Here is a 20,475-nt window from a genome sequence, read left to right as displayed (position 1 = left end):
GCGGGCCATGGTGCCGCTGCAGGAGGGTAGAGGGTGTGGAGGGAGATGGGGATGGGCAAAGAGCATGCCTGAGTGTGTGCTCAGAAGAGGGATTCCTCTCTTGTCTGTCTCAGATTGTTCAGAGGCATTTTTACAGGAACACAACTCAGTATTCAGATTCCTGTGCTGTTTCAGATCCCTTCCATCTGGGAATATACATGCGCATTAATAAATACATCAGCAAAGATGCACCGCACTTCATGCCAGGCACCAGGCTGAGTGATTTGCCCAAGAGGAGGGTTAAAACTCAGACTGTTCCCAAAGAAGCTCTCCATTCGGTGGGAGGGACAGCACATAGGCCCCTGGGTGTGGTGGGATGTGTATGAATTCTGTTGAGTCCAGAGGAGTGATTTGAGCGGAGGATGGTGTCTGAGATGTTTGGAAGTTTCATAAGGGAGAGAAAGTACGTTAAGGTATAAAGCATGAGAATATTTGCCTATTTCACAAAGCCAGCTCGGTATGGGTTGGACAGAATATTACTTGACTTTTTTTTTTTTAAATATGATTTTCCTGAAACATGACAGAATGGCACTCACTGACCCTAAGGGTTTCACCTTTTGAGAGTTCTCCCCCTATTAGTAGGGGATGATCCATCCCTACCTTGGGCAGAATAGCATCTGCTTTGAGACTCCTGACTGGACCGAGAAGGCTGGACCAGGGCAGCTGATGGGCACTGGCGGGTGCTAACCCACCACTCTGGCCTCTTTGTGCTGTGGTTGAGCAAAAGGTCCGTGAGAACCACCAGGAATCAGCGGCTGCAGCGTGTTGGCGGTGCTCTCGGAGAACAGGTGTGTTCTGACCCGGCTATAGCAGACCTGGAAGGGGGAGGCCTTTCAAGGAATGTTTAATTCTCCTAAACCTTTGTTTCCTCATCAGTAAGAGGGATGGGGTGCCTCAGAGCTCTGGTGATAATTGAAGGGATTAAAATGTGGTTTATAGGAAGTGCCTAAGGCACTTGGTGAACATGCGTATCTTCATCCCTTTGAAAATGGACAGCAGGTCTCCCTCAGTCTCTCACTGAACCCCTTGCACTAAGGAGGCCATCCCTTGAGGCCGCTGATCCTGGAAAAACGGGCTGAGACTGATGGAGTTAAAAATTCTGTTAAAATTTGAGCTCCATATTCAGTCTCTCAGCCTCTTTCTCCAAAATTCCCTGGACACACCATACTCGATGCTCATGGTCAGAACAAGTTCTGGGAGCTCAAGTTACTTGAGCATCTCCAAATAGCTTCCTAGCCTTGGGTGGCCTAGGAAGGCCTGGGACAGTTTCCTTGCATCCCCCTGTCCCGCGGCTGTCCACATAACCCCCAGATCAGAAAGGGCAAGATTCTTACAATCCAGCTGGGGCCCCACAGACACTGTTCTTTCCTCAGTGTTGCTCTGCGGGTTGTGGCATCTTGGCCACACTTCACTTTAGAGTGGAATGTCCTGTGGACCAGTGTACCTCGGCTGGGAAGCAGAGCTGTGCTGGCAGCTCAGTGATGGAAACAGTGGGCTGGCCATTCTTCACGTCCAGTTTAATATGACACGTGATGCACTCTGGCTCGAGACGAGTATAACGTGGCCCAGTGCCCTTATCCAGTGATCACTTCATCCTCTTTCCTCCTCCAAGTCAGCCAGGGCAATTTCTTGCCTCCGCAGGGAAATTTTTTTTTTTCTTTTTAAGATTTTTATTTATTTACTTAAGAGAGAGAAAGAGCACTAGTGGACAGAGGGAGAAGCAGGCTCCCCACCGAGCAGGGAGCCCAACGCGGGGCTTGATCCCAGGACCCCAGGATCATGACCTGAGCCCAAGGCAGTCCCTTAACCAACTGAAACCCCCAGGCGCCCCTGCAGGGAAATTCTTTATCTGCCAGTGTTATCTGGACAAAGAAACAAATGGCAGGAGCAGACCCGAGGGCAAGCCTGGGATGGGGCAACTAGAAACGCTTCCCTCCTATGTTGTCCTTCCTTAGGGGGAAGGGCTTTGTTCAACAGCCAGCAGGAATCCATCCCAATGCAGTGCTCCCAGAGCTGCCAGAGGAAGGCCCAGGGCTCCATACCAAAGTTGGTGAAGAAGGGGAACTGAGCGGGGCCAGGGGCCTCTGTCTGTGCGGTGGAGGCAATGCCCAATGGCATCCTGAGTGCCTTGAGTTGAGCCAGGGCTGGGGGCACGGGCAGCATCCATTCAACCGGTCAGGACCCTGACATCCTCGTTGTCAAATCTTTTCATTCCCACTCCCACATCGTGTCCAAATGACTCCTGAGTGGAGGCACTGGGTGATATGGAAGTCCTGGATGCTAAGGCCGACGGAGGCAGTTTCAGCACCAAGACCCCACAGTGAACTCCGTATGGGTAGAAGGCAAGGCCCAGAGACTCTTATCTCAAGAACTCTGGTGCGTAGTGGCTTTTGCCCAGGACTACAGACGCTGCTCTGGAGATCTTAGGAAAGGCTTATGTTGTCTAGCAGGAATGCCAGCTAGACTAAGGGCTTCCAGACAGCTTGCAGAGAGGAGCAGGCAGCTAGGGCCGCCAGAGAGAGTTACACCTGGTGGAACAGGAGGAGCTCAGCACGCACCTGGAAAGAGGGCTGGGGAAGTCAGCCGATGTTGTATTAGCTGCTCAAATCGGGGTTTAGCTCGGATTTTCTGGTGAGTGTGGGGACATGAACAGCCTTGGGCAAGCAGTGAAGTGGGCTGGCTCCGCATCTCATTCCCACATGCCCCGTGCCCCGTCCAGCCAGCCTTGTTCCCCACCAAAGGAAGCCAGCTTTTCTCCTGCAAAGCGGGACAGCTGAGGAAGCTTTTTAAAAGACCTGGTACCCTCCTTCCCCCTCCCAGACCTCTCCCTGGCTCAATTCCCACCCCCCTGAACCCTTGCTACTTTATAAGAGGGTCCTAGCAAAGGCAGTGCCCTAACCCAAGGGAGACAAATCAATCTCTAGCGGAAGAATTCCCTGCTAGGTATCAAAACTCTCACTTTTGGCTGGAGGAGTCAAAAGCATGCTGCATTAACCTCTGCCCTGTGTCTATTTGCCCAGAGAATACTGGCAAGGCCTGAGCAAGGAGCTGTGGCCGACCTTGAGGGTATTTCTGGCCCGGTCTACAGGTGGCGTCTTTAGATCAGGGAGGGAAGCTGGGCGCAGAGGCTGTGTGTCCCCAACTTTGTTCCCCTGTACTTCTTGGAGAATGGAATGGGATGGGGGAGGGGTGTGTGAGGTGAGCGCTCAGTGGTTTTACAGCGGTGGGGGCAGGTGCGGGGTCAGGGAGAGTGGGGCCCTCAGAGCCAGGGGGTCCGGCAGGCTCCTCGGCATGTCAGCTGTGCGTGCCTGGTGCTCCGGTTTCCAACAATACAACGAGGGATTGCCTCCTTCTCTAACTGTTGCATTGTATTATAGGGGTTTAGTACCCGCTACAGCATCTAGAAATTGACCAAAAACCGTAAGAAAGGAATAGAGATATAACAGCACAGACATCTAATAATGATAATTATGGCCACAAGGGAACATGATAGGCAAAGTTATCTGGATTTTTTTTCCCAGTTCCGGAGAGCAGTGATTCTGGGCTAGGTCTTCTTCGCATCCGCTTTTCCACAGAGGACCCCTGCGCCGCCATTAGCCCACAACAGTGACTGCAGCAGAGAAAGGCAGGAAGGACCGCTAAGGACGGCCCCTTACTCTCCAAGGCCACTGCTTCTGGGGACTACGGTGTCGAATCCAATCCATTTCCATCTAAAAATGGGCTTTTTTAAAAATATGATCCATGAGCAGAAACTCTGCTGGTGTAGATTTCCCAGGAACCATGGTCTGTAGAATTTAAAGAGACAAAAGAAGGACATTCAGTGTGAGTCATTCTGGGCATCCCTCCGCCCTGCCCTTGCTCCCAGTACCTGTGTCTTGTCTGAGGTAAGGCTATGCAGAGGGGCTCTCCTGCCTGCATCATGAGGTCTCGGGGGCAACGCTGCCTGCCCAGCTCCACGCCTGGATGCCTGAGCCACCTGTGCCAAATGCCACAGGAGCCAAAGGAGGTGGGCAGGGGCCCCATGACACAATCTGCTTGACAGAAGAGCAGGCTGGACAGGCTGGACAGCAAAGAGACAGCTCCACAGAGTGCCACGCTGACAGAAAGCCTTTCATTCACTTAAAATTTCATTGTTGTGGGTTTGTTGCTCATGTGAGCTATCAGGATGAGACAGGACAGGAGCCCCAGCTTTCTTCCTCTGAGGTACGATGCTTGTGGACCATGAGAGGGAGGGAGCCTGATTTGGACACTCACCCTTGAAAATCCCAAATTTCTCTCTGTCTGTCACTCTCTCTCTCCTTCTGATGACTGAATAGCTTGACACATCTAATTGCCTCCTCTTTGCCATTGACTTGCCCTTAAGAATCCTATTTCAAGCAAGCAAACAAATGACTCTGGGGCAGTGTCCAAGTCTGTGGCCCTGGGTGCTGAGCTTGCAGTCCAACCACACTTGCAGCCCCGGCCGGTCAGGCCCCTTGTCCACCTTTGCTGAGCACCGAACATCCCAGGGGAGGAGGCCAAGTACTGTGAACTGCAGTCTTCCTGCATATCCTGTGGTTTTCCTGCTTTATCTGGGTATCTCCTTTACCCGTGGACTTCCTTCGCTTCCCTGGCTCCACATCCTGCCCTCGGCAAACCTTCTACCCTTCATCTACCAAAGGAGGGAGACAATAAATACACACACACACACACACACACACACACACACACACACACACAAAGGAAATATTTGGGGACTGTGTTTGTTGAGATTTATGGATTGTTGAAGAAATGGCTTCTCACTCCTCCATTCTGCTTATTTTAGCAACTTGGAAGATAAACTGAAGTCCATGAACTGTAAGATTCTGATTCCTTTTTTTTTTTTAAAGATGTTATTTATTTATTTGACAGAGAGAGAGAAAGCACACAAGCAGGAGAGAGTGGCTGACAGAGAGGGAGAAGCAGACTCCCCGCGAAGCGAGGAGCCTGACATGGGGCTCAATCCCAGGACCCTGGGATCAGAACCTGAGCCAAAGGCTTTACCGACTGAGCCACCTAGGCGCCCCTAAGAGTCTCCTTCTGAATACTTGATTCTCCTTTAAAAAGAACCCCAAGAAGTCTTCCATCTCCCCCTCAGGCAGTCAGTCCTCTGGCAAGAAACCCTTCTCTCCTCCCACCCCCACGGCCCCCTCCACTGACTTTCCAAACCTCACTGCCATTCCCCAGGAGGAACCACCTGGCAAGGCTCCCTCCTGCCAAGGCTTCTGGCTCCAACAGAATCCCCAACACCGTGTTTCTTCATGAATCTGTAGATATCTTTTCTGCAGCCATTCATCTTTGTTCCTACCCACCCCCCCTTTGGAGGAATGGGTTCTGTAGGTTCCCCTCACAGATGCCAATTTGGTTTCTATCATGTTTCTAGGGAAGCTTCCTATCCCCAGCAGATCAGGTAAACAAGTTGACTTTTTTCCACATTCCAGAGTTAAAAAACGTGCCCCTCCGCCAGCTTTTGTCTTTCCTGGGCAAAAAGCCCCACCAGTTCTGGGTGGTCCTCATGGTATAAACTCCCCACCCCCGATCACTTCGGATCTATAGACCCTGTCTGGCCTGGGTACACTATCGGAACTGCATCTGTTACCCAGAGGACAAACTTGATGCCACCCACCCTGCAAAACGTCACTCACCACCTTTAGATTGGTCGCCGGGCGTACTTGCGGCGATATAGCTCATCCACTCGCTCTAGGTACCACGTGCCGGGGAAAAGACTGCTCGTGTCACCAGGTGGTGAGAAATTCACTGTGGAATGAGAAGAGGCAATACTTACAAAGGGGTTGGGGAAGAGAAAAGAGTGCCAGGGTTGCCTTCACTGTGAAGCTCTCCTGGCTGTGAGGCCACCTGTCCCATCCCCAGCAGAGCCTTGGACCAGCCCAAGAACCAGAAGCAGCCATCTTGGATCTAGTACATAAGCCTTGGCTATGAGAAATTTTACTATAGGAGTATGACGTTTTCCTACACTAAATGTGACTTTCCTCTCTTGAAGTCCTCATCATGTCCTCTTGCCAATGGCACTTGGCTTGAGGTATGTATACCTCAGAGCTTCGTATCTTCTGATAGACACTTCCTTCCTAGCTCTAAGTTCTCTGGCTCTGATTCATTGTAGTATTTCTGTTCTTTGTCCATCAGTGTTTATCTCAGAAGTCCTATTTTTATTTTAATTGTTTTTCCTCTTTACCCTAAGGTGTCCCTGTTCTAGAGGAGATGGATGACTACTAGACCTAGGTTTTCTGGAACATTCCCTGTTCCGTGTATTCTGTCTCCCTTTCAGACCACACTGCAAGCCATGTGTCCCAAGTCTTGCTTGAGAAAATACCTTTTGTTTGGTATCGGTTTCAAAACCACCATCTGGTCTCTCCAGTCATAACTTCAGCTTTTGTCTCCTTCTCCTTTGTTGCTTTTTGGGGCAATATCTGTTTTAAGATTTTATTTATTTATTTGAGAGAGAGAGAGAGCACAAGCAGGGGAGAGGCAGAGGGAAACGCAGGCTCCCTGATGAGCAGGGAGCCCAATGCGGGACTCGATCCCAGGACCCTGGGATCATGACCTGAGCCGAAGGCAGACGCTTAACCCACTGAGCCACCCAGGCGCCCCATTGGGCAATATTTTATTTTTATGTTTGGTAGGGAAAGGGGGCAGGTGGGCTGTCGATAACTTATTTATGTACATTAACTCATTTAATCACTTTGGCAATCTTGCAAAGCTGGTATGATTTTAGAAATAAGAGAGCTGAGAAAACTTCAACAATTTTCCCAAAGATAAAGAGTTACTGAATGTCACAGGTTGGTTTAGATTTGAATATCTAGCTCCAAAGTCTGGGCTCTTTCAACTGCTGCATAGAGAGCAGTTTTCAAGACCACACTTCTGATGTCCTTGGGACTGCATTGTCCAGTTCCTGTTTTGAGTAGTTAGCTACAATCTATACTGAGAAGCTACATGCTGCTTCCCACCTCTTCTCCACTCTGCCTTCTGCTTCCCCACCCAATTCTTGCCCCTTTGCACCTAACGGATTTTCTCCCAATCATATCTCATAGATGTCTTCACCCTGGCCCACTGTAGTCCAGACTTCTGATGAATCCCCGGCTCTTTGCCCCTGGCATGAAAACTGAGACAATTTCCTTCTCCTCTCTTCTTGTTCTTTTTCTTACCCTTATGGTAGAATTGTTCTCTTTGGTCCATTATTTCCGTGAACTCCTGAGGAGACATACGCTTCCGGGAGGCGAGGCGTTTTGGCAGGTCTGACATACTAGACACCAGCTTCTCCAGGGGGGATCCTGGGAAACCCAAAGGCAAGATGGTTAAATCTGCTTGACTGTCATTATCATTGCTACCAATCACGAGTCCGAAAGAGAGCCAGGTTCTGTGGGGGCTCGAACCCTGGAGAAAGAAGGTACTGTGTGTGGCTTGGAATGTCGAGAAATGATAGAGGTCAGCAAACATGTTAGCGAAACCTACTGGCAGACACACTCTCTTAGTCAAGGAATGTCCCACAGAGTGCTTAGGTGCGCACCCTCAATCATATCTGACATAAAATAATCAACAGACATTTATTGAAAATTTCAAATCCATCAACTTCCCTTTAACCAGTTGCAACCAAAGGGCCATTAACTCCCTCCTCCCTGGACTTCTTGCTGGAACAACCTGACTGGTTTCCCACTTCCACCTTTGTTTCTCTTCAATCTAGTTTCAAGTAGTAGCCAGGCAAATGCTTCAACTCCATAAATTAGACAAACTGACTCCATTGCTTAAATCCCTTCAGGGAGGGGCGCCTGGGTGGCTCAGTCGTTAAGCATCTGCCTTCTGCTCAGGTCATGGTCCCAGGGTCCTGGATCGAGCCCCACATCTGGCTTCCTGCTTGGCGGGAGGCCTGCTTCTCCCTCCCCCACTCCCCCAGCTTGTGGTCTCTCTCTCTGTCAAATAAATAAAATCTTAAAAAAAAAAAATCTCTTCACGGAGTTCCTTTGTTCTTAATCACAACTTAATTCTGTCCAGATGGGAGCCTCAGTAGTGGTGAGGCAGAGAGTGGTTTCTTTTACCTGATGAATCTTACCAGAAGTGCCTGATAGAAAGACAGGACTCAGGAAAAGAAGAAGATAACAGGAGAGGAAGAAAAGGGGAGTATGTCAGAGGGGGAGATGAACCATGAGAGATGATGGACTCTGAAAAACTGAGGGTTCTAGAGGGTAGGGGGGTGGGGGGATGGGTTAGCCTGGTGATGGGTATTGAGGAGGGCACATTCTGCATGGAGCACTGGGTGTTATGAACAAACAATGAATCATGGAACACTGCATCAAAAACTAATGATGTAATATATGGTGATTAACATAACAATAAAAAAATATACCAAAAAAAAAAAACTAATGATGTAATATATGGTGATTAACATAACAATAAAAAACAATTTGAAAAGAAAAATAAATAAATAAATAAAAAAAAAAAAGAAAGACAGGACTCACCTGGAGAAGCATCCTTGGATGCTCGAAACGAAAAAAAACTTGCTGCTAAGCCAGAGCCATAAGAGAAGGCCCCAATCCTGGAGCCAGCCAAGTCCTGGGCAGAGTACCTGTAGGGAAAGAAACCCAAGAAGCCCATTGGCATTACAGTCTGCCTTCAAATAAACCACCAACTTATCGCCCCAATCTAGTCAACCTCTTGCAAGTAGAAATGGGCTCCAGGCACTCTGCACAAAGAGGGGCTTTTGGAAGACCCTGGGGATAGACCCAGAAAGAAGAAAACTTGCCAGGAGGAGAGTGGCTAAAATCCAAGATACAGAGGACACATTGAGCATTAACAGAATTTGGGGTATAAAAGGAGCTTCTCGCCACCTATGAGGACAAGATGAATTCAGTGAACTCTGAAGTTTGGAGGCCAGACCACTTCAAGGCTTCCATGTTTTCTGGTAATGTTTCAGCAGTTGTTCCTTTTTTTATCATCCCCTCATCAGTAATCATTTGTTGAGTTCATATATAGATCTCCTATGTTAGGCACAGGTACTATAGTACAAGTATTTCCTTACAAAACCCAGAAAATAGAATATCAATAGAAATAACAACTAGTATCTGAGCGCTTGCTGAGCACTAGTGTTTTAATTCCTTTACACATTTAGCATTCATCAAAACACTAGAAGGTAGGTATTGTTAGTGCATACGTTTTATAGATGGGGAAAGTGAAGCACATAGAGGGTAAGCATTTTTCCAAGAGCAAAGCTAATAAGTTAAACCCCGGTTGTGGATTCTAAAGCTAGACTCTCTTAACCGCCATGCTTTACTAAGGACAGAGATTTCAAATGGATGAGATAAAAATATGCATCAAAGTTCTATTATGTGCTTGCTACATCCAAGCAGATGTTACACATTCCTTGACATCATACGTTGTCACTTTGCAGACCATTGTTTAATACTGATGGTAAATCTGTCTATACATGTACCTTTGAAACATGTTTCCTTCATTATCTTTCCTTCCTTAAGAATTTCTGAACCGGAAGAGGAACCAAATTTGGTTGACCCCTCCGACCACAACCATGGGGTGGAGGGTAGAAGGTGGGGCTAGGCACAGTACTCACTGGGACAGAAGGGAGGCCAGACACCCATATAGGGATGAGGTGTACATATTCCCGTTGTGAGTGGAGAGGTAAAGGGAGGCCTTGGTTTTCTTGTTGAACATGTCCAGGGAGGCCTTTTGAAGTGCTTTATCCATGTCCTTGTTGGTGTAGGTTTCTTCCAGCGTTAGCCCCCTGGGAGGCAGCCAGAAACACAGGCCAGGTGAGAGACCACAGAAGGGGAGGGAGGCAGCAAGGGGGAAAAGTAACAGCTTCTGAAGAGACTTTTAGGCACATGTTTTTATTACAAAATATTTGGAAATACAGACCAGCACAAAGAAAAACAATGTCACTAACAGTCCTACCATTCAGAGAGAGCGCTGAGGTCAATTTTTCTTGTGGAATCCATCCCTGCTTTCATAAGGTTAACTAGAAAATAAAATCGTGCTATATATTCTCTTCAACATGCTTCCCTAACTAATTTTCTCTATGACATTAAATCATCTTCTCTAGCAATATTTTTAAAGGCTGCAGGATTGACCATGAAATGATGTGCCCTACTTGAACCAATTTCCCCATTCCTGTCCCCACCAGTTAAAACTCTGCATGTTCCCTCACACATGTGGATTTGCTGAACCAAAAAGTGTGCACATCTTTAAGGCCTTTGTGTTGTGTGTTCCTATTTCTCCCCAAAGCCCTTGTGTCGATTTACACATCCACTGTTGTGCTTTTTCATAGAGCCTCATCAATTCTGGGTATTCAAATTTTTAAAAAGGCTATGTAAGGAAAATGGTAACTCGTTTAAATTTGTTACTAATGAGCAAGCACATTTGAAAATGGGATCATGTGCATTTCTTCTTTGAGGAAATTTCTGGTGTATATCTTTTGCTCATTTTTCTATTAGGGTGTTTATTTTATTATTGATGAGACCTCCATATATTAAAGATATTAAACTATTATCTTTGGTATATGTTAGAATTTTCTTTCATGGGACAGGTCTTGTAAGTAGTGTTTGTGCTCATTTTGATGTTTTAGTTTGTGGCAGGGTTAGTGGTAGTTAGTAATGGGGGCAGATGTTGGTAGAATACTCCAAAACTTGAACTAAACAGCTACCAAGAAGAAAAGGGAATATTTTCTTCCCAGTGGGAACTGTGTATTGAAGATTCTTTTTTCTAAATGTCTTGGAGTAAGGCATCAATAAACAGATTCTTCTAAGGTGGGGAGCTGGACTATCTCCATTTTGTAGATGGGGGAAATTAAGGCAATAGGCCAGACATTAATTCAACGATGGCAAGTGAGAATGAGGCTTGATGCTCCCAAGTTGCCATCCTGTACTGTGATTATTTGCTTCTAGTTGTTTCTGTCCATATAGACTGTAAGATCCTAGAGGCAGGGATCATGGAGTCACATTTATTTTGGTGTCCCTGGAGTTTAGTATGATGCCTGACATACAGTTGATGTTCATAAAATGTTTACTGACTGAATGATTTAGCCACACTCCCTTTCCCCTTTTTCTTATTCTCTGAAGCTTCTGATAGCCAGCCACTTGATCTAGAGGTGCTGGCAAACACCCTGTGCTCCCTGAGATAAAAGATGGGGGGCTCTATGTAGGCCATAACCCAATAAGTCATGTATAGACTCGGTGTCATTTCTATTGTGTTGGAGGATTGTCCTTTTCTCACCCACAGGGTTGGCTGGTGGTACAGACTCAAGGAGTGAAGAAACCTCCTCCTTCCTCAGCCCTCACGAGCCTCTAGGTTTCCCCGAAGAGGACCCACCTGAAGGCCTCTAGCCCCTTATAGAGGCTGGTCTGCGTGTCGTTGCTGGCTGACAGGAAGTCATTGAACATCAGGCGAGCCAGGGATTTCTGGACCATCTTGCAGAAGGGTGTATGAAAGATCATAAACTGCAAGTCATCAAGAGTGAAAGGCTGATCGATGCCAGCTGGAAGAGGAGGTGTGAAAGCAAGGATGTGCCATGGCAGATGAGCCATTTAGACCTACACCCCAAGACCTAAGTATTCTGAGTGACTTGAGGCATCCCGGAAAACCAGCTCCCACCTCCAGCAAACACATCCCAGAGAACCAGCTCTTACCTCCAGCAAACACATGAAAGTTTTGCTCATTCACTTTACAAGGATCTTACTAAGCACTCTACTTATAAAGAAAGAAAGGAGAGAAACAAATGTTTTCTTCCTGTCTACTATTGCCAACCTTTATGACAGATAATTCCTCCAAATGAAACTAGTGTTGTGTTACTGTCTCTATTTTTCAGAGAAGGAAACAGAGTCTCTAAAATATGAAGCTAGGTCATGTGTCCAAGGCTCCCCAGCTTGAAAATGGCTGGCTTTGGATTTAGGTTCTGATGTCTCTGACTCTATAGACACCCTAGACTGTCTCTTAGTGCTGAGAGCCAAAGCAGCATCAATCAAATTCCGCATGAGTTTACGGAGCAAAATTAGAATGCAGACAGAATACAGAGCTGGTGAGAGCGATTAGCCAATACCAAATTTACAGAGGATGGAAGGTAGAGAAGTCCAAGTCCACTGCTTACCCGTATGGGCCAGCAGTGGTGAGTGGCAGCCCTCTCAGCACAGTGGAAAGGGGCAAGAAGTGGCTCCTAAGGCCACCCCTAAAGCCTCCATGCTCTGGGACCTTTCACACGTGCCTTTTCTCACACTGGAAACTGCCTATCACAGATGCCCTTCTGGCCATGGTTAAGCAGGTAAGAGCCCTTTTATTTTTTTTAAAGTAGATCACTCTGTACTTTATTAAAATAAAGTTTGTTTCCTTTCTGATTATGAAAGCAGCACATATTTTCTTAGCAGGAGAACTCAGAAACTAAAGGTTAAAATAAAATTAACTTGTAACATTACCATCCAAAGAAAAATCACAATTTCAGTATACTAATACTGAAAATAGAGATAAGATTTTTCAACATCGACCAGACTTTAAAAGGTAGCAAACTACAAAAGGTGAGTCAAATCACTCCTGACTTCAACAGAGACAAATCCTAGCCCCGGTAGGATGTGGCTACTCTGACTCACCACAGTACCTCCCCAGGGGACTGACACCCACTGGTTTCCTACTGGTGGCTTTGGTCCTAGATTGTTTACTTTCTTTCATTTAGCTCAGGTTGGAGGCGGCTTCATACTTGAATTGGAAGCTTCCAGATGGACTTTAGCATAGATCCATGGAAGGGTGTAAGAGGAAGGCGACATGAAGCAATTCTTTTGAGATCATTTTTGAAGGAAAGAAGAAATCTTGTCTTAAGCTTTTAGGACCACCTCTTGGTCCCCTAGAAATAGAGTCCCCACTTTCTGCCCTCTGAGCCCCATACCTTGTTTCCACTGGTTCTGGATTTTTTGACGGTATAATGTGTAACATCTGTCCAAGGCCCGTAGGTAGCACTGGATGGAGAGCTTGCCATCCACTATTGGGTACTCTGTAGCCGCATCTGGTTTGTAGAAGTCATATACGTTCTCCATGTGGGTTCCTCTAAGCCCTGGCAAGGCACAAGGAGAGATTCAGGGATGGTATGATGCAGCCCCCATGGAGCAGGGAGGATGGGGAGGCATGTACTAACAGTTTCCTGTTTTTTCTCTGTCTGAGTCCACTCAACATCCCTCCCGTGTTTCAAGGGAGTTGAATAGATGGTTGCTCTTATATAAATGAGATTTATATTTCCCTTTCCATACCTATATGGCCTTAACAAAATCTGGAATAGGTGCCAAAAGTCTCAAAGGGGAACCTTTCTCCTTATATCCAGTTATCTTCTTTCATCTTCAATTGCCAGTCTAGCTCCTTAAAGGTCCTCATCTGCAGCATCAATGTCACTCATTCCATGCATCATTATCCCAATGCATGATGGTGCAGAAGAGGAAACCTTGATGATCCCTCCATTCCCTTCCTCCCTGCACTTTGCTCCCCAGTCCAGCCTTTTGAAGGCAAGCGATATCATCCTCAAATCCATACTTCAGCCCTGTGTAGTGGGTATGCCAACTTGGGATTGGGAGCTACGCATTTGCTGTGCACAGTCTCTCGGTACCACATTTCCACAGTTTACCACAGACCTCTCTCGAGGGCCAGAGGGGCCTTGGGCCCAACCAGCATGGCCACAGCTCCAGCCCCACCTGTGGGGCGAGCATTACCACGGGGATAGACTGCAATATCTCCGCAGACCACCATTGCATAGCGACCTGTAATGAGAGACAAGAAGTAATTATCTCTACTTGAGATCACTACCCAAGTCTCGAGTAGACTGAGTGCTTCCTGTGAACCAGGCACAATTTTAGGTACTAAAGATAGACCAGTGAACAAAACAAAAATCCCTTCCCTCACGATTAGCCTATATATCGGGTAGAGTTATTCCCTCTTTATGTACAAAGAAATGGAGGCCCAAAGAACTTAAGTCACTTGGCTTAAGGCACACAGCTAATAGATGTTAAGATAAGGATTCAAAGTCAGGATTCCAACACAAATTCACGGAAACCCAAGAACCTTCTTTTAAGAATTGTAACAACTCCAACAAAAAAGTATTGTTTTATATATATGGCTTGGAAATATATATATATATTTTACAGATATATATAGTTTGGAAACTATAGAAAAGTATTTAGAAGCTGTTAAAGAAAAGATTAGTAAATTTGACTATCCAAAAAGTCAAACTTTTTATCAGAAACAAACTCAGACAAACTGGGGAAGTATTTACAATACTTACAACCAACAAAAAGCTATTTTGCTTCATTTATAAAAGTCTCATTAAAAAAAAAAAAACCCAAGGTATGTAATGAGAAAATGGCCAATGAACATCCTAAAAAATACTGAAGCTTTCTTATAATGAAAAAAGAGAAAAATCCTTATTTTTCCTTATTAAATGGACAAAGATTAGAAAGCTTGATAATATGTATTATAGGAATGTACTTTAGTACAACGTCTTGAAGAACAATTTGGCACATTCTTTTTTTCTTTAAAGATTTGTATTTATTTATTTGAGAGAGAGAGTAAGAGAGAGCAAGCATGAGCAAGGAGGAGGGACAGAGGGAGAAGTAGACTCCCCACTGAGCAGGGATCCCAACGTGGGGCTCTATCCCAGGACCCTTGCCCTCTGCTCCTCCCCCGCTTCAAAAAATATAAATAAATAAATAAAATTTTTTAAAAAATATGTTAAGCAAAAAAACAATTTCCTAGTAGCCAGGCAAGGGAGTAAGAGAATAAATACTCTGTGTAATAGTCCATCCTGTGATTCTTTTATTTGTTTTGTTTTTTTATCCTGTGATTCTTTGGGTCTATTTCTACCAGGATGTTTCCCCCTTAATACCTAAACTTGTTTAACTCTGTCTCTCAGAGGCTTAGGAGAAACTTACCAGAAATAGGAATATATTGGATTTGGTTTGGTGTCCCACGCCTGCCACACACTGTGTGTAAGATATCAGGTCCTCCATTTTCTCACTTCTAAATCAGGCATAACACCCACTTCCTAGGCTGTTGGAAGGACTAAATTAACAGCTATGTGAACATGCTGCCTAATTAGCAGCATGAAGTCATACAAGTCTAAGCAGTTATCAGGATGGTGGCTGTTGACAATAGCAGCAGCTGTGTGAATAAGTTGTCCTGCCCTCTCTGATGAAATCACCGGGGAAATGGAGAAACAAAACTGAGGATTCAGCCTCTAACCCAGTCCCTTTCTTACGTAAGGTCTCAGGAAGCACATACCATCCCAGGAGCTGGACTCCACCCAGTTGGCAGCATTGAAGAGGGAGGCAGTGCCACCATAGCAGGCGTTGGTGGTATCTATGCCCTCAATGTCAGTGTTCCCTGAATCCTGGAAGAGCTCCATGAGCACTGTTTTGACAGCCTTGGCCTTGTCAATGATGGTCTCTGTGCCCACTTCCAGCCATCCCACAGAGTCCCACGGGAGCTGCATGCGCTCCATCAGCTGCTGCACCACCGTCAGGCACAGGGAGTTGATGTCCTCCTGGACTGAGCAGAAGCCCATATGCGTTTGGCCCAAGCCCACCGTGTACCTCCCTGCTTCTACATTGTTATACTTCTCCAGGTCTGTTTGGTCCACATACTGGGCTGGGAAATAGACCTCCAGGGCAAGGATGCCCACATCCTTTGGCCAAGTATCTGTTTTGGCCAAGGGGACAGCAGGGATGGTAGAAAACCTGTAATGGAGATAACAATCAAAATCCTCTTAATGGTCTCCAGCCAGTCTCCTCAAAATACTATACAGCAATCATCTCATTCATTTTTCATATATTTTGAAGCTATATTATCAGATGAATGCAAATGTAAGATGGTTATCTTTTGTTGAATTAACCCTTTTATCCTTACTAAATGTCCCTCTTTAATTCATCTTCGTGATATTCCTGCCACAAAATCTACTTTTGCTGATGTTAAGAAAGCTGCCTGAGTTTTTTAGTATTACTGTTTGCATGGTATATCTTTTGCTGTCCTTTTATACTTTTAACCTCTCAGGGTCTTTATATTTAACACACATCTCTTCTAAACAGCACATAGTTGGGTCTTTTTTGTTTGTTTTTTAACAAGTCTTATAATATTGGTGCTTTAATTGGAGTAACTAGTCCAATTATATTTATTCTAATGACCAGTACAGATGGGATTAAATCTACTATCTCACTTTTTATTTCCTTTGTCTCTCTCTCTCTCTTTTTTTTTTTAAGATTTCATTTATTTGACAGAGAGAGACACAGCGAGAGAGGGAACACAAGCAGGGGGAGTGGGAGAGGGAGAAGCAGGCTTCCCGCGGAGCAGGGAGCCCGACGCGGGGCTCGATCCCAGGACCCTGGGACCATGACCTGAGCTGAAAGCAGAGGCTTAACTACTTGAACCACCCTTGTCTCATATATCCTTTGTTTCTTTATTTCTTCTTTCCGCATTCTTTTGGATTAAGCAAGTATTTATTATTCCATTTTATCTCCTCTTTCTTTTAATAATGACCTTGAGATTACCATATGCATGCTTGGTTTATTATAATCTAACTTACATTAACTTCTACTGTTTTCTGAACAGTGAAAAACCATACTTTAACTCCCTTTATCTTCTCCATCCCTTTGAACTATTATTGTCGTATGGTTTACACATGTTAGAAACTTCATAGGACATAACTTTAAAAATCTCATTCAGTTTTATTTTTTTTATTTTTTTTTTAAAGATTTTATTTATTTATTTGAGAGAGAGAGAATGAGAGATAGAGAGCACGAGAGGGAAGAGGGTCAGAGGGAGAAGCAGACTCCCCGCCGAGCAGGGAGCCCGATGCGGGACTCGATCCGGGGACTCCAGGATCATGACCCGAGCCGAAGGCAGTCGCCCAACCAACTGAGCCACCCAGGCGCCCTCTCATTCAGTTTTAAAGTGGCCCTCTCATTATCCCCTTTCTCCTTGTTTCTTTTTACTACACAAGAACACACCTATTGTTTTTCTGCTTCTTAAGGAAGCTTCCTGCTTGATTCCATCCTCTCTGCTTTTTCTGATTGGGCCCCTGAATATTTACGGAGCACATCCTACACAGTGCTGGGTTCCAGATGCACAGTAGTGAAGAAGGCATCCTTTGTTCCCATCAAGAGAGCATGGTCTAATAGAAGAGGCAGACATTTCACAGCTGAATACATAGTATAAAAAGCAAAGGCTGTGAGAATACAGAGGACAGGGGGAACAATTCTAAATGGGAGCAGAGAGAAAATGGGGAAGGGGGTCAGTGGAAGAGGGAAAAGATAATCTATTTCTTTCCTGGACCTACCCACCTCTCTTCAATCCTGACTCCTAATGTCCCTGACGAAATTCTGGAGTTTCTCCTTCCAGCTACGAGTACAGAAATCACCAGGTCCACCTCCATCTGTTTCCACATGGAAGTACCTGAAATCTGGTTACTTTAGTGATATTCTTCATTTTGCAGATGGTGAAATCAAGGCATGCATTGGTGAAGTGTTGTGCTCAGAGTACCTTCATGGTTACTCATGTGTAAGAAACATCCCGTCCTTTCACCACTTTGGGTGCCACCAAGGCACTCCTGAGTGCCACCAGAGTCTTTTGACTTATATCTGGCTATAGAATTCCTGACCATGGTGAGTGACAGGTTGGCTCCACAGGCTTATGCATTTAGCTCTACACCACAGGAACTACAGCTCAGATTGAGTGTGTCTGTCAATCATCCTGAGGATTCCGGGCTTCTGGCAAACCCCAGTTCTCCCATCAGAAAGGTCACTTTGAAGTACTGTGAGGCAAAGTGGATCACAAGATCATAAGACAATGAGGCAAAGCATCAATGTTCACCCATATCTGATAAGAGAGGTTTGGAATTCAGTTATCTGCCCTATTTATTTGGTGTTCCCTAAATAATTGGAGTTTGTACTCGCAAATATTTGTGGAGAATCTTCCCCCGTATGTAGAAGCTAATGGTTAGCCAGCAGTGGTCCTTCACTTGGCTGGCTTTCCCCTCAGGCTCATTCTCATTCTGCCTTCTCTGGGCTCCCTCCCTTCCTCTCTTTCCAGTTGGAAATCCAAGCTTTCAAGGAGAGGTTCCAAGAATCAGCCACTTGGTAACTGTTGTAACTATCTTAGCAGGGGGCTATTTTCTGGAAGTGGATTCCAGAACCTTGAAGAAAATTTAGCATGTAGAGGCTTCCAGAAAGATCAGACCCCTGGAGTTAAGAGTGCCCTTCCTATCTTGTATGTTTTCTCTAGAGAATAATCACTTTATTTAATTTAAAATTGGTTTTGTTCTGAGGTTGCTTGGTTCAAGAATATGCTTTTCTTTCTTTATTCCATCTCTCCTCCTTCTCTTGTGTTTCAAAATTCACCATTACGTGCCAGGCACTGTGTTAGTGAGAGGCTGCCGAGGTGGAGAGGGTAGACAAAGAAAAGAGGTTCTTGAGCACTTCCTTGACCAGTGGGAGGAATAAACGAGCACATACATGCATATCCCAACTGAGAGTCAGAATGTGATAAGGGCCTCAAGAGGGATATAACAAAATCCCACCGGAGTTTGGAGGAAGCAGAGATTTCCTGTGGGTGGTAGGCTCAGAAAAGGCTTCATGGGAGAGACTACATTTGAAATCCACTTTGATGGATGAGTGGCACTTCTGCTGAGGAAGAACTGGAGGTGGGTGGATGGGGTGGCGGTCACAGTGGGAGATGGCTAAGCAAGTAAGGGTACCTGGCAGGGCAGAGAATGAAGGGGATTAGGGACGCAGCACATGAGAAAAGCAGCTGGGGACTGCCAAGGCGAGGGCACCCCTCTTCATTAACCAGCGGGGAAGCATAAGCTGAGGTGGGAGTAGTTCTTGGGTTGGATTTAGAGCTGGTGCAGGTTGCAGTAGAGGGGACAGACATACAGAGAAAGAGACTCATAAGAAAGATCCTTAATACTCTTTTAGGCCACGGAAAATGGGATGAGCTGTGAGTACCCTGGAAAAGGGAAATGTGTGAACCAAGGAGGCCAGAAGGAGGGACAGGTTGGATGAGTTCTGAGGTTTGGCTCTTGCTAGGCAGCCCGCTGTTGCTTATTGAAACAAGCAAACCCACGTCAATCCCTTCCTCACAGATACAAGAACAGGTTAAGTGTTGAGCTGGGACATTTGGCCCATCTAAAGAGGGTGAAGGAGAGTATGGACAATGGCAGAGAGTCAGGAAGAAAATAAGAAGGCTAAGGAGCATTGTCCCCTACCCCACACATTCGTATGGCGAGGTCCCTGGATGCCAGGCAAGGGAAGACACGGGGTCAAAGTCGTTTTTCTCAGCATTCATGGAAGGCAGAGTGGAAGTGGGAGGAGTGGGCTAGTGCTACAGTGCAGTGGATCCCAAGGCCCTAGCTGTAGCTATGACCATCGGTGTTGGCAGGCTCCAAGCACGTGGGCCAAACTGAGGAGTGTTTAGAAATAAAAGGCACGCGTGTGTGTTTCTGTGCACAACGCATGGCACACAGACATACACTCTTATTTTAACATCCCATTTCCCCCTTTCATGAAATCAAAGGGCAGAGAAGCGTGCTGATGATCCCCAGTCCGTTGGAATCTTGCTTCAGTGACTTGAAGCAGCTGGTTTGACTAACAGCGCAGCTGGCACAGAATGCTGCAGGTCTTGGCAGGAGCTGGGGATAAAGCAGGGGACGGTGGTGGAGATGGAGAATGCCGGGGGCCCTCGAACTGATATTTCCACTGCTTCATGCAGCTGGGGCAGTGAAAGATGTCATCGTCTACGCCCAGCGGGTATCAGAGGTTGGGGATCCTGGAACTCTGTAGCCGAAAGGGACCATCTGTTTAGAGAGGACGTAACTGAGACCTTAACAGGTTAACTTGCTTATCTAAGGCTGTGCACAAGCCTTGCCTACTCTTCCCTGGGATTCTAGTGAGCTTTTCCTTATGGTGGGCCCTCTACCTATCTATCTTTTACTGGTTCAGTGACAATTCTCAAAGAGTGGCCTGCACAGTCCCTGGGAACAACGTGACTCACCTTTGGTGGGCTGCTGGAAGAAGGCTAGCAGGTGAGGCGAAGGCTTCCTGCATTGCTGTCTTCACTTGCAAGACCCGCCTCACTGAAGTCAACAGCCGCTGCATTTCCAGAGAAACAGGCACAAAACCAACAGTTCACGGTCCTTGGGAGAGTTGCCCAGCTGTGCCCCACTGGGCTTTATAGAGAGCTCTGAGACTCCTGCCTCTGGAAGCCCCGCCCCTGCTTATCGGGGCTCAGATGGCTTCTAAAACTGGGCCAAAGGTCTCACTCAGAACATGGGCGAGTCGAAGGAAAACATCATCTCTCCCAACTTGTACACAGCTGCCCTGATCCTGGGCAGGTGTGGGAATGGATGGCTCTGATTTCTCCTTTCTCAGGCTCTTGTGGCAG

At 46.2% G+C, this 20,475-nt stretch overlaps 1 protein-coding gene across 1 annotated transcript; it reads right to left on the bottom strand.

Moving 5' to 3' along the window:
• Positions 1-3,471: 3,471 nt before the first annotated feature.
• On the bottom strand, positions 3,472-20,243 carry HMGCS2 (3-hydroxy-3-methylglutaryl-CoA synthase 2). Its single transcript, XM_025872547.2, has 10 exons — positions 20,086-20,243; positions 15,325-15,779; positions 13,683-13,808; positions 12,950-13,114; positions 11,389-11,554; positions 9,635-9,805; positions 8,529-8,635; positions 7,221-7,346; positions 5,703-5,814; positions 3,472-3,824 (listed from the first exon to the last, which is right to left on the bottom strand). The coding sequence occupies exons 1-9, from the start codon at positions 20,187-20,189 to the stop codon at positions 5,708-5,710; spliced, it is 1,527 nt and encodes a 508-aa protein (XP_025728332.1). The 5' UTR covers positions 20,190-20,243; the 3' UTR covers positions 3,472-3,824; positions 5,703-5,707.
• Between the last annotated feature and the right edge of the window lie 232 nt (positions 20,244-20,475).

Source organism: Callorhinus ursinus, unplaced genomic scaffold (genome assembly GCF_003265705.2).
Source record: "Callorhinus ursinus isolate GAN/ISIS: 27379988/994484 unplaced genomic scaffold, GSC_fseal_2.0 scaffold9, whole genome shotgun sequence".
NCBI classification, from domain to species: Eukaryota; Metazoa; Chordata; class Mammalia; order Carnivora; family Otariidae; genus Callorhinus; species Callorhinus ursinus.
This window is presented reverse-complemented; position numbering and strand designations above follow the sequence as displayed.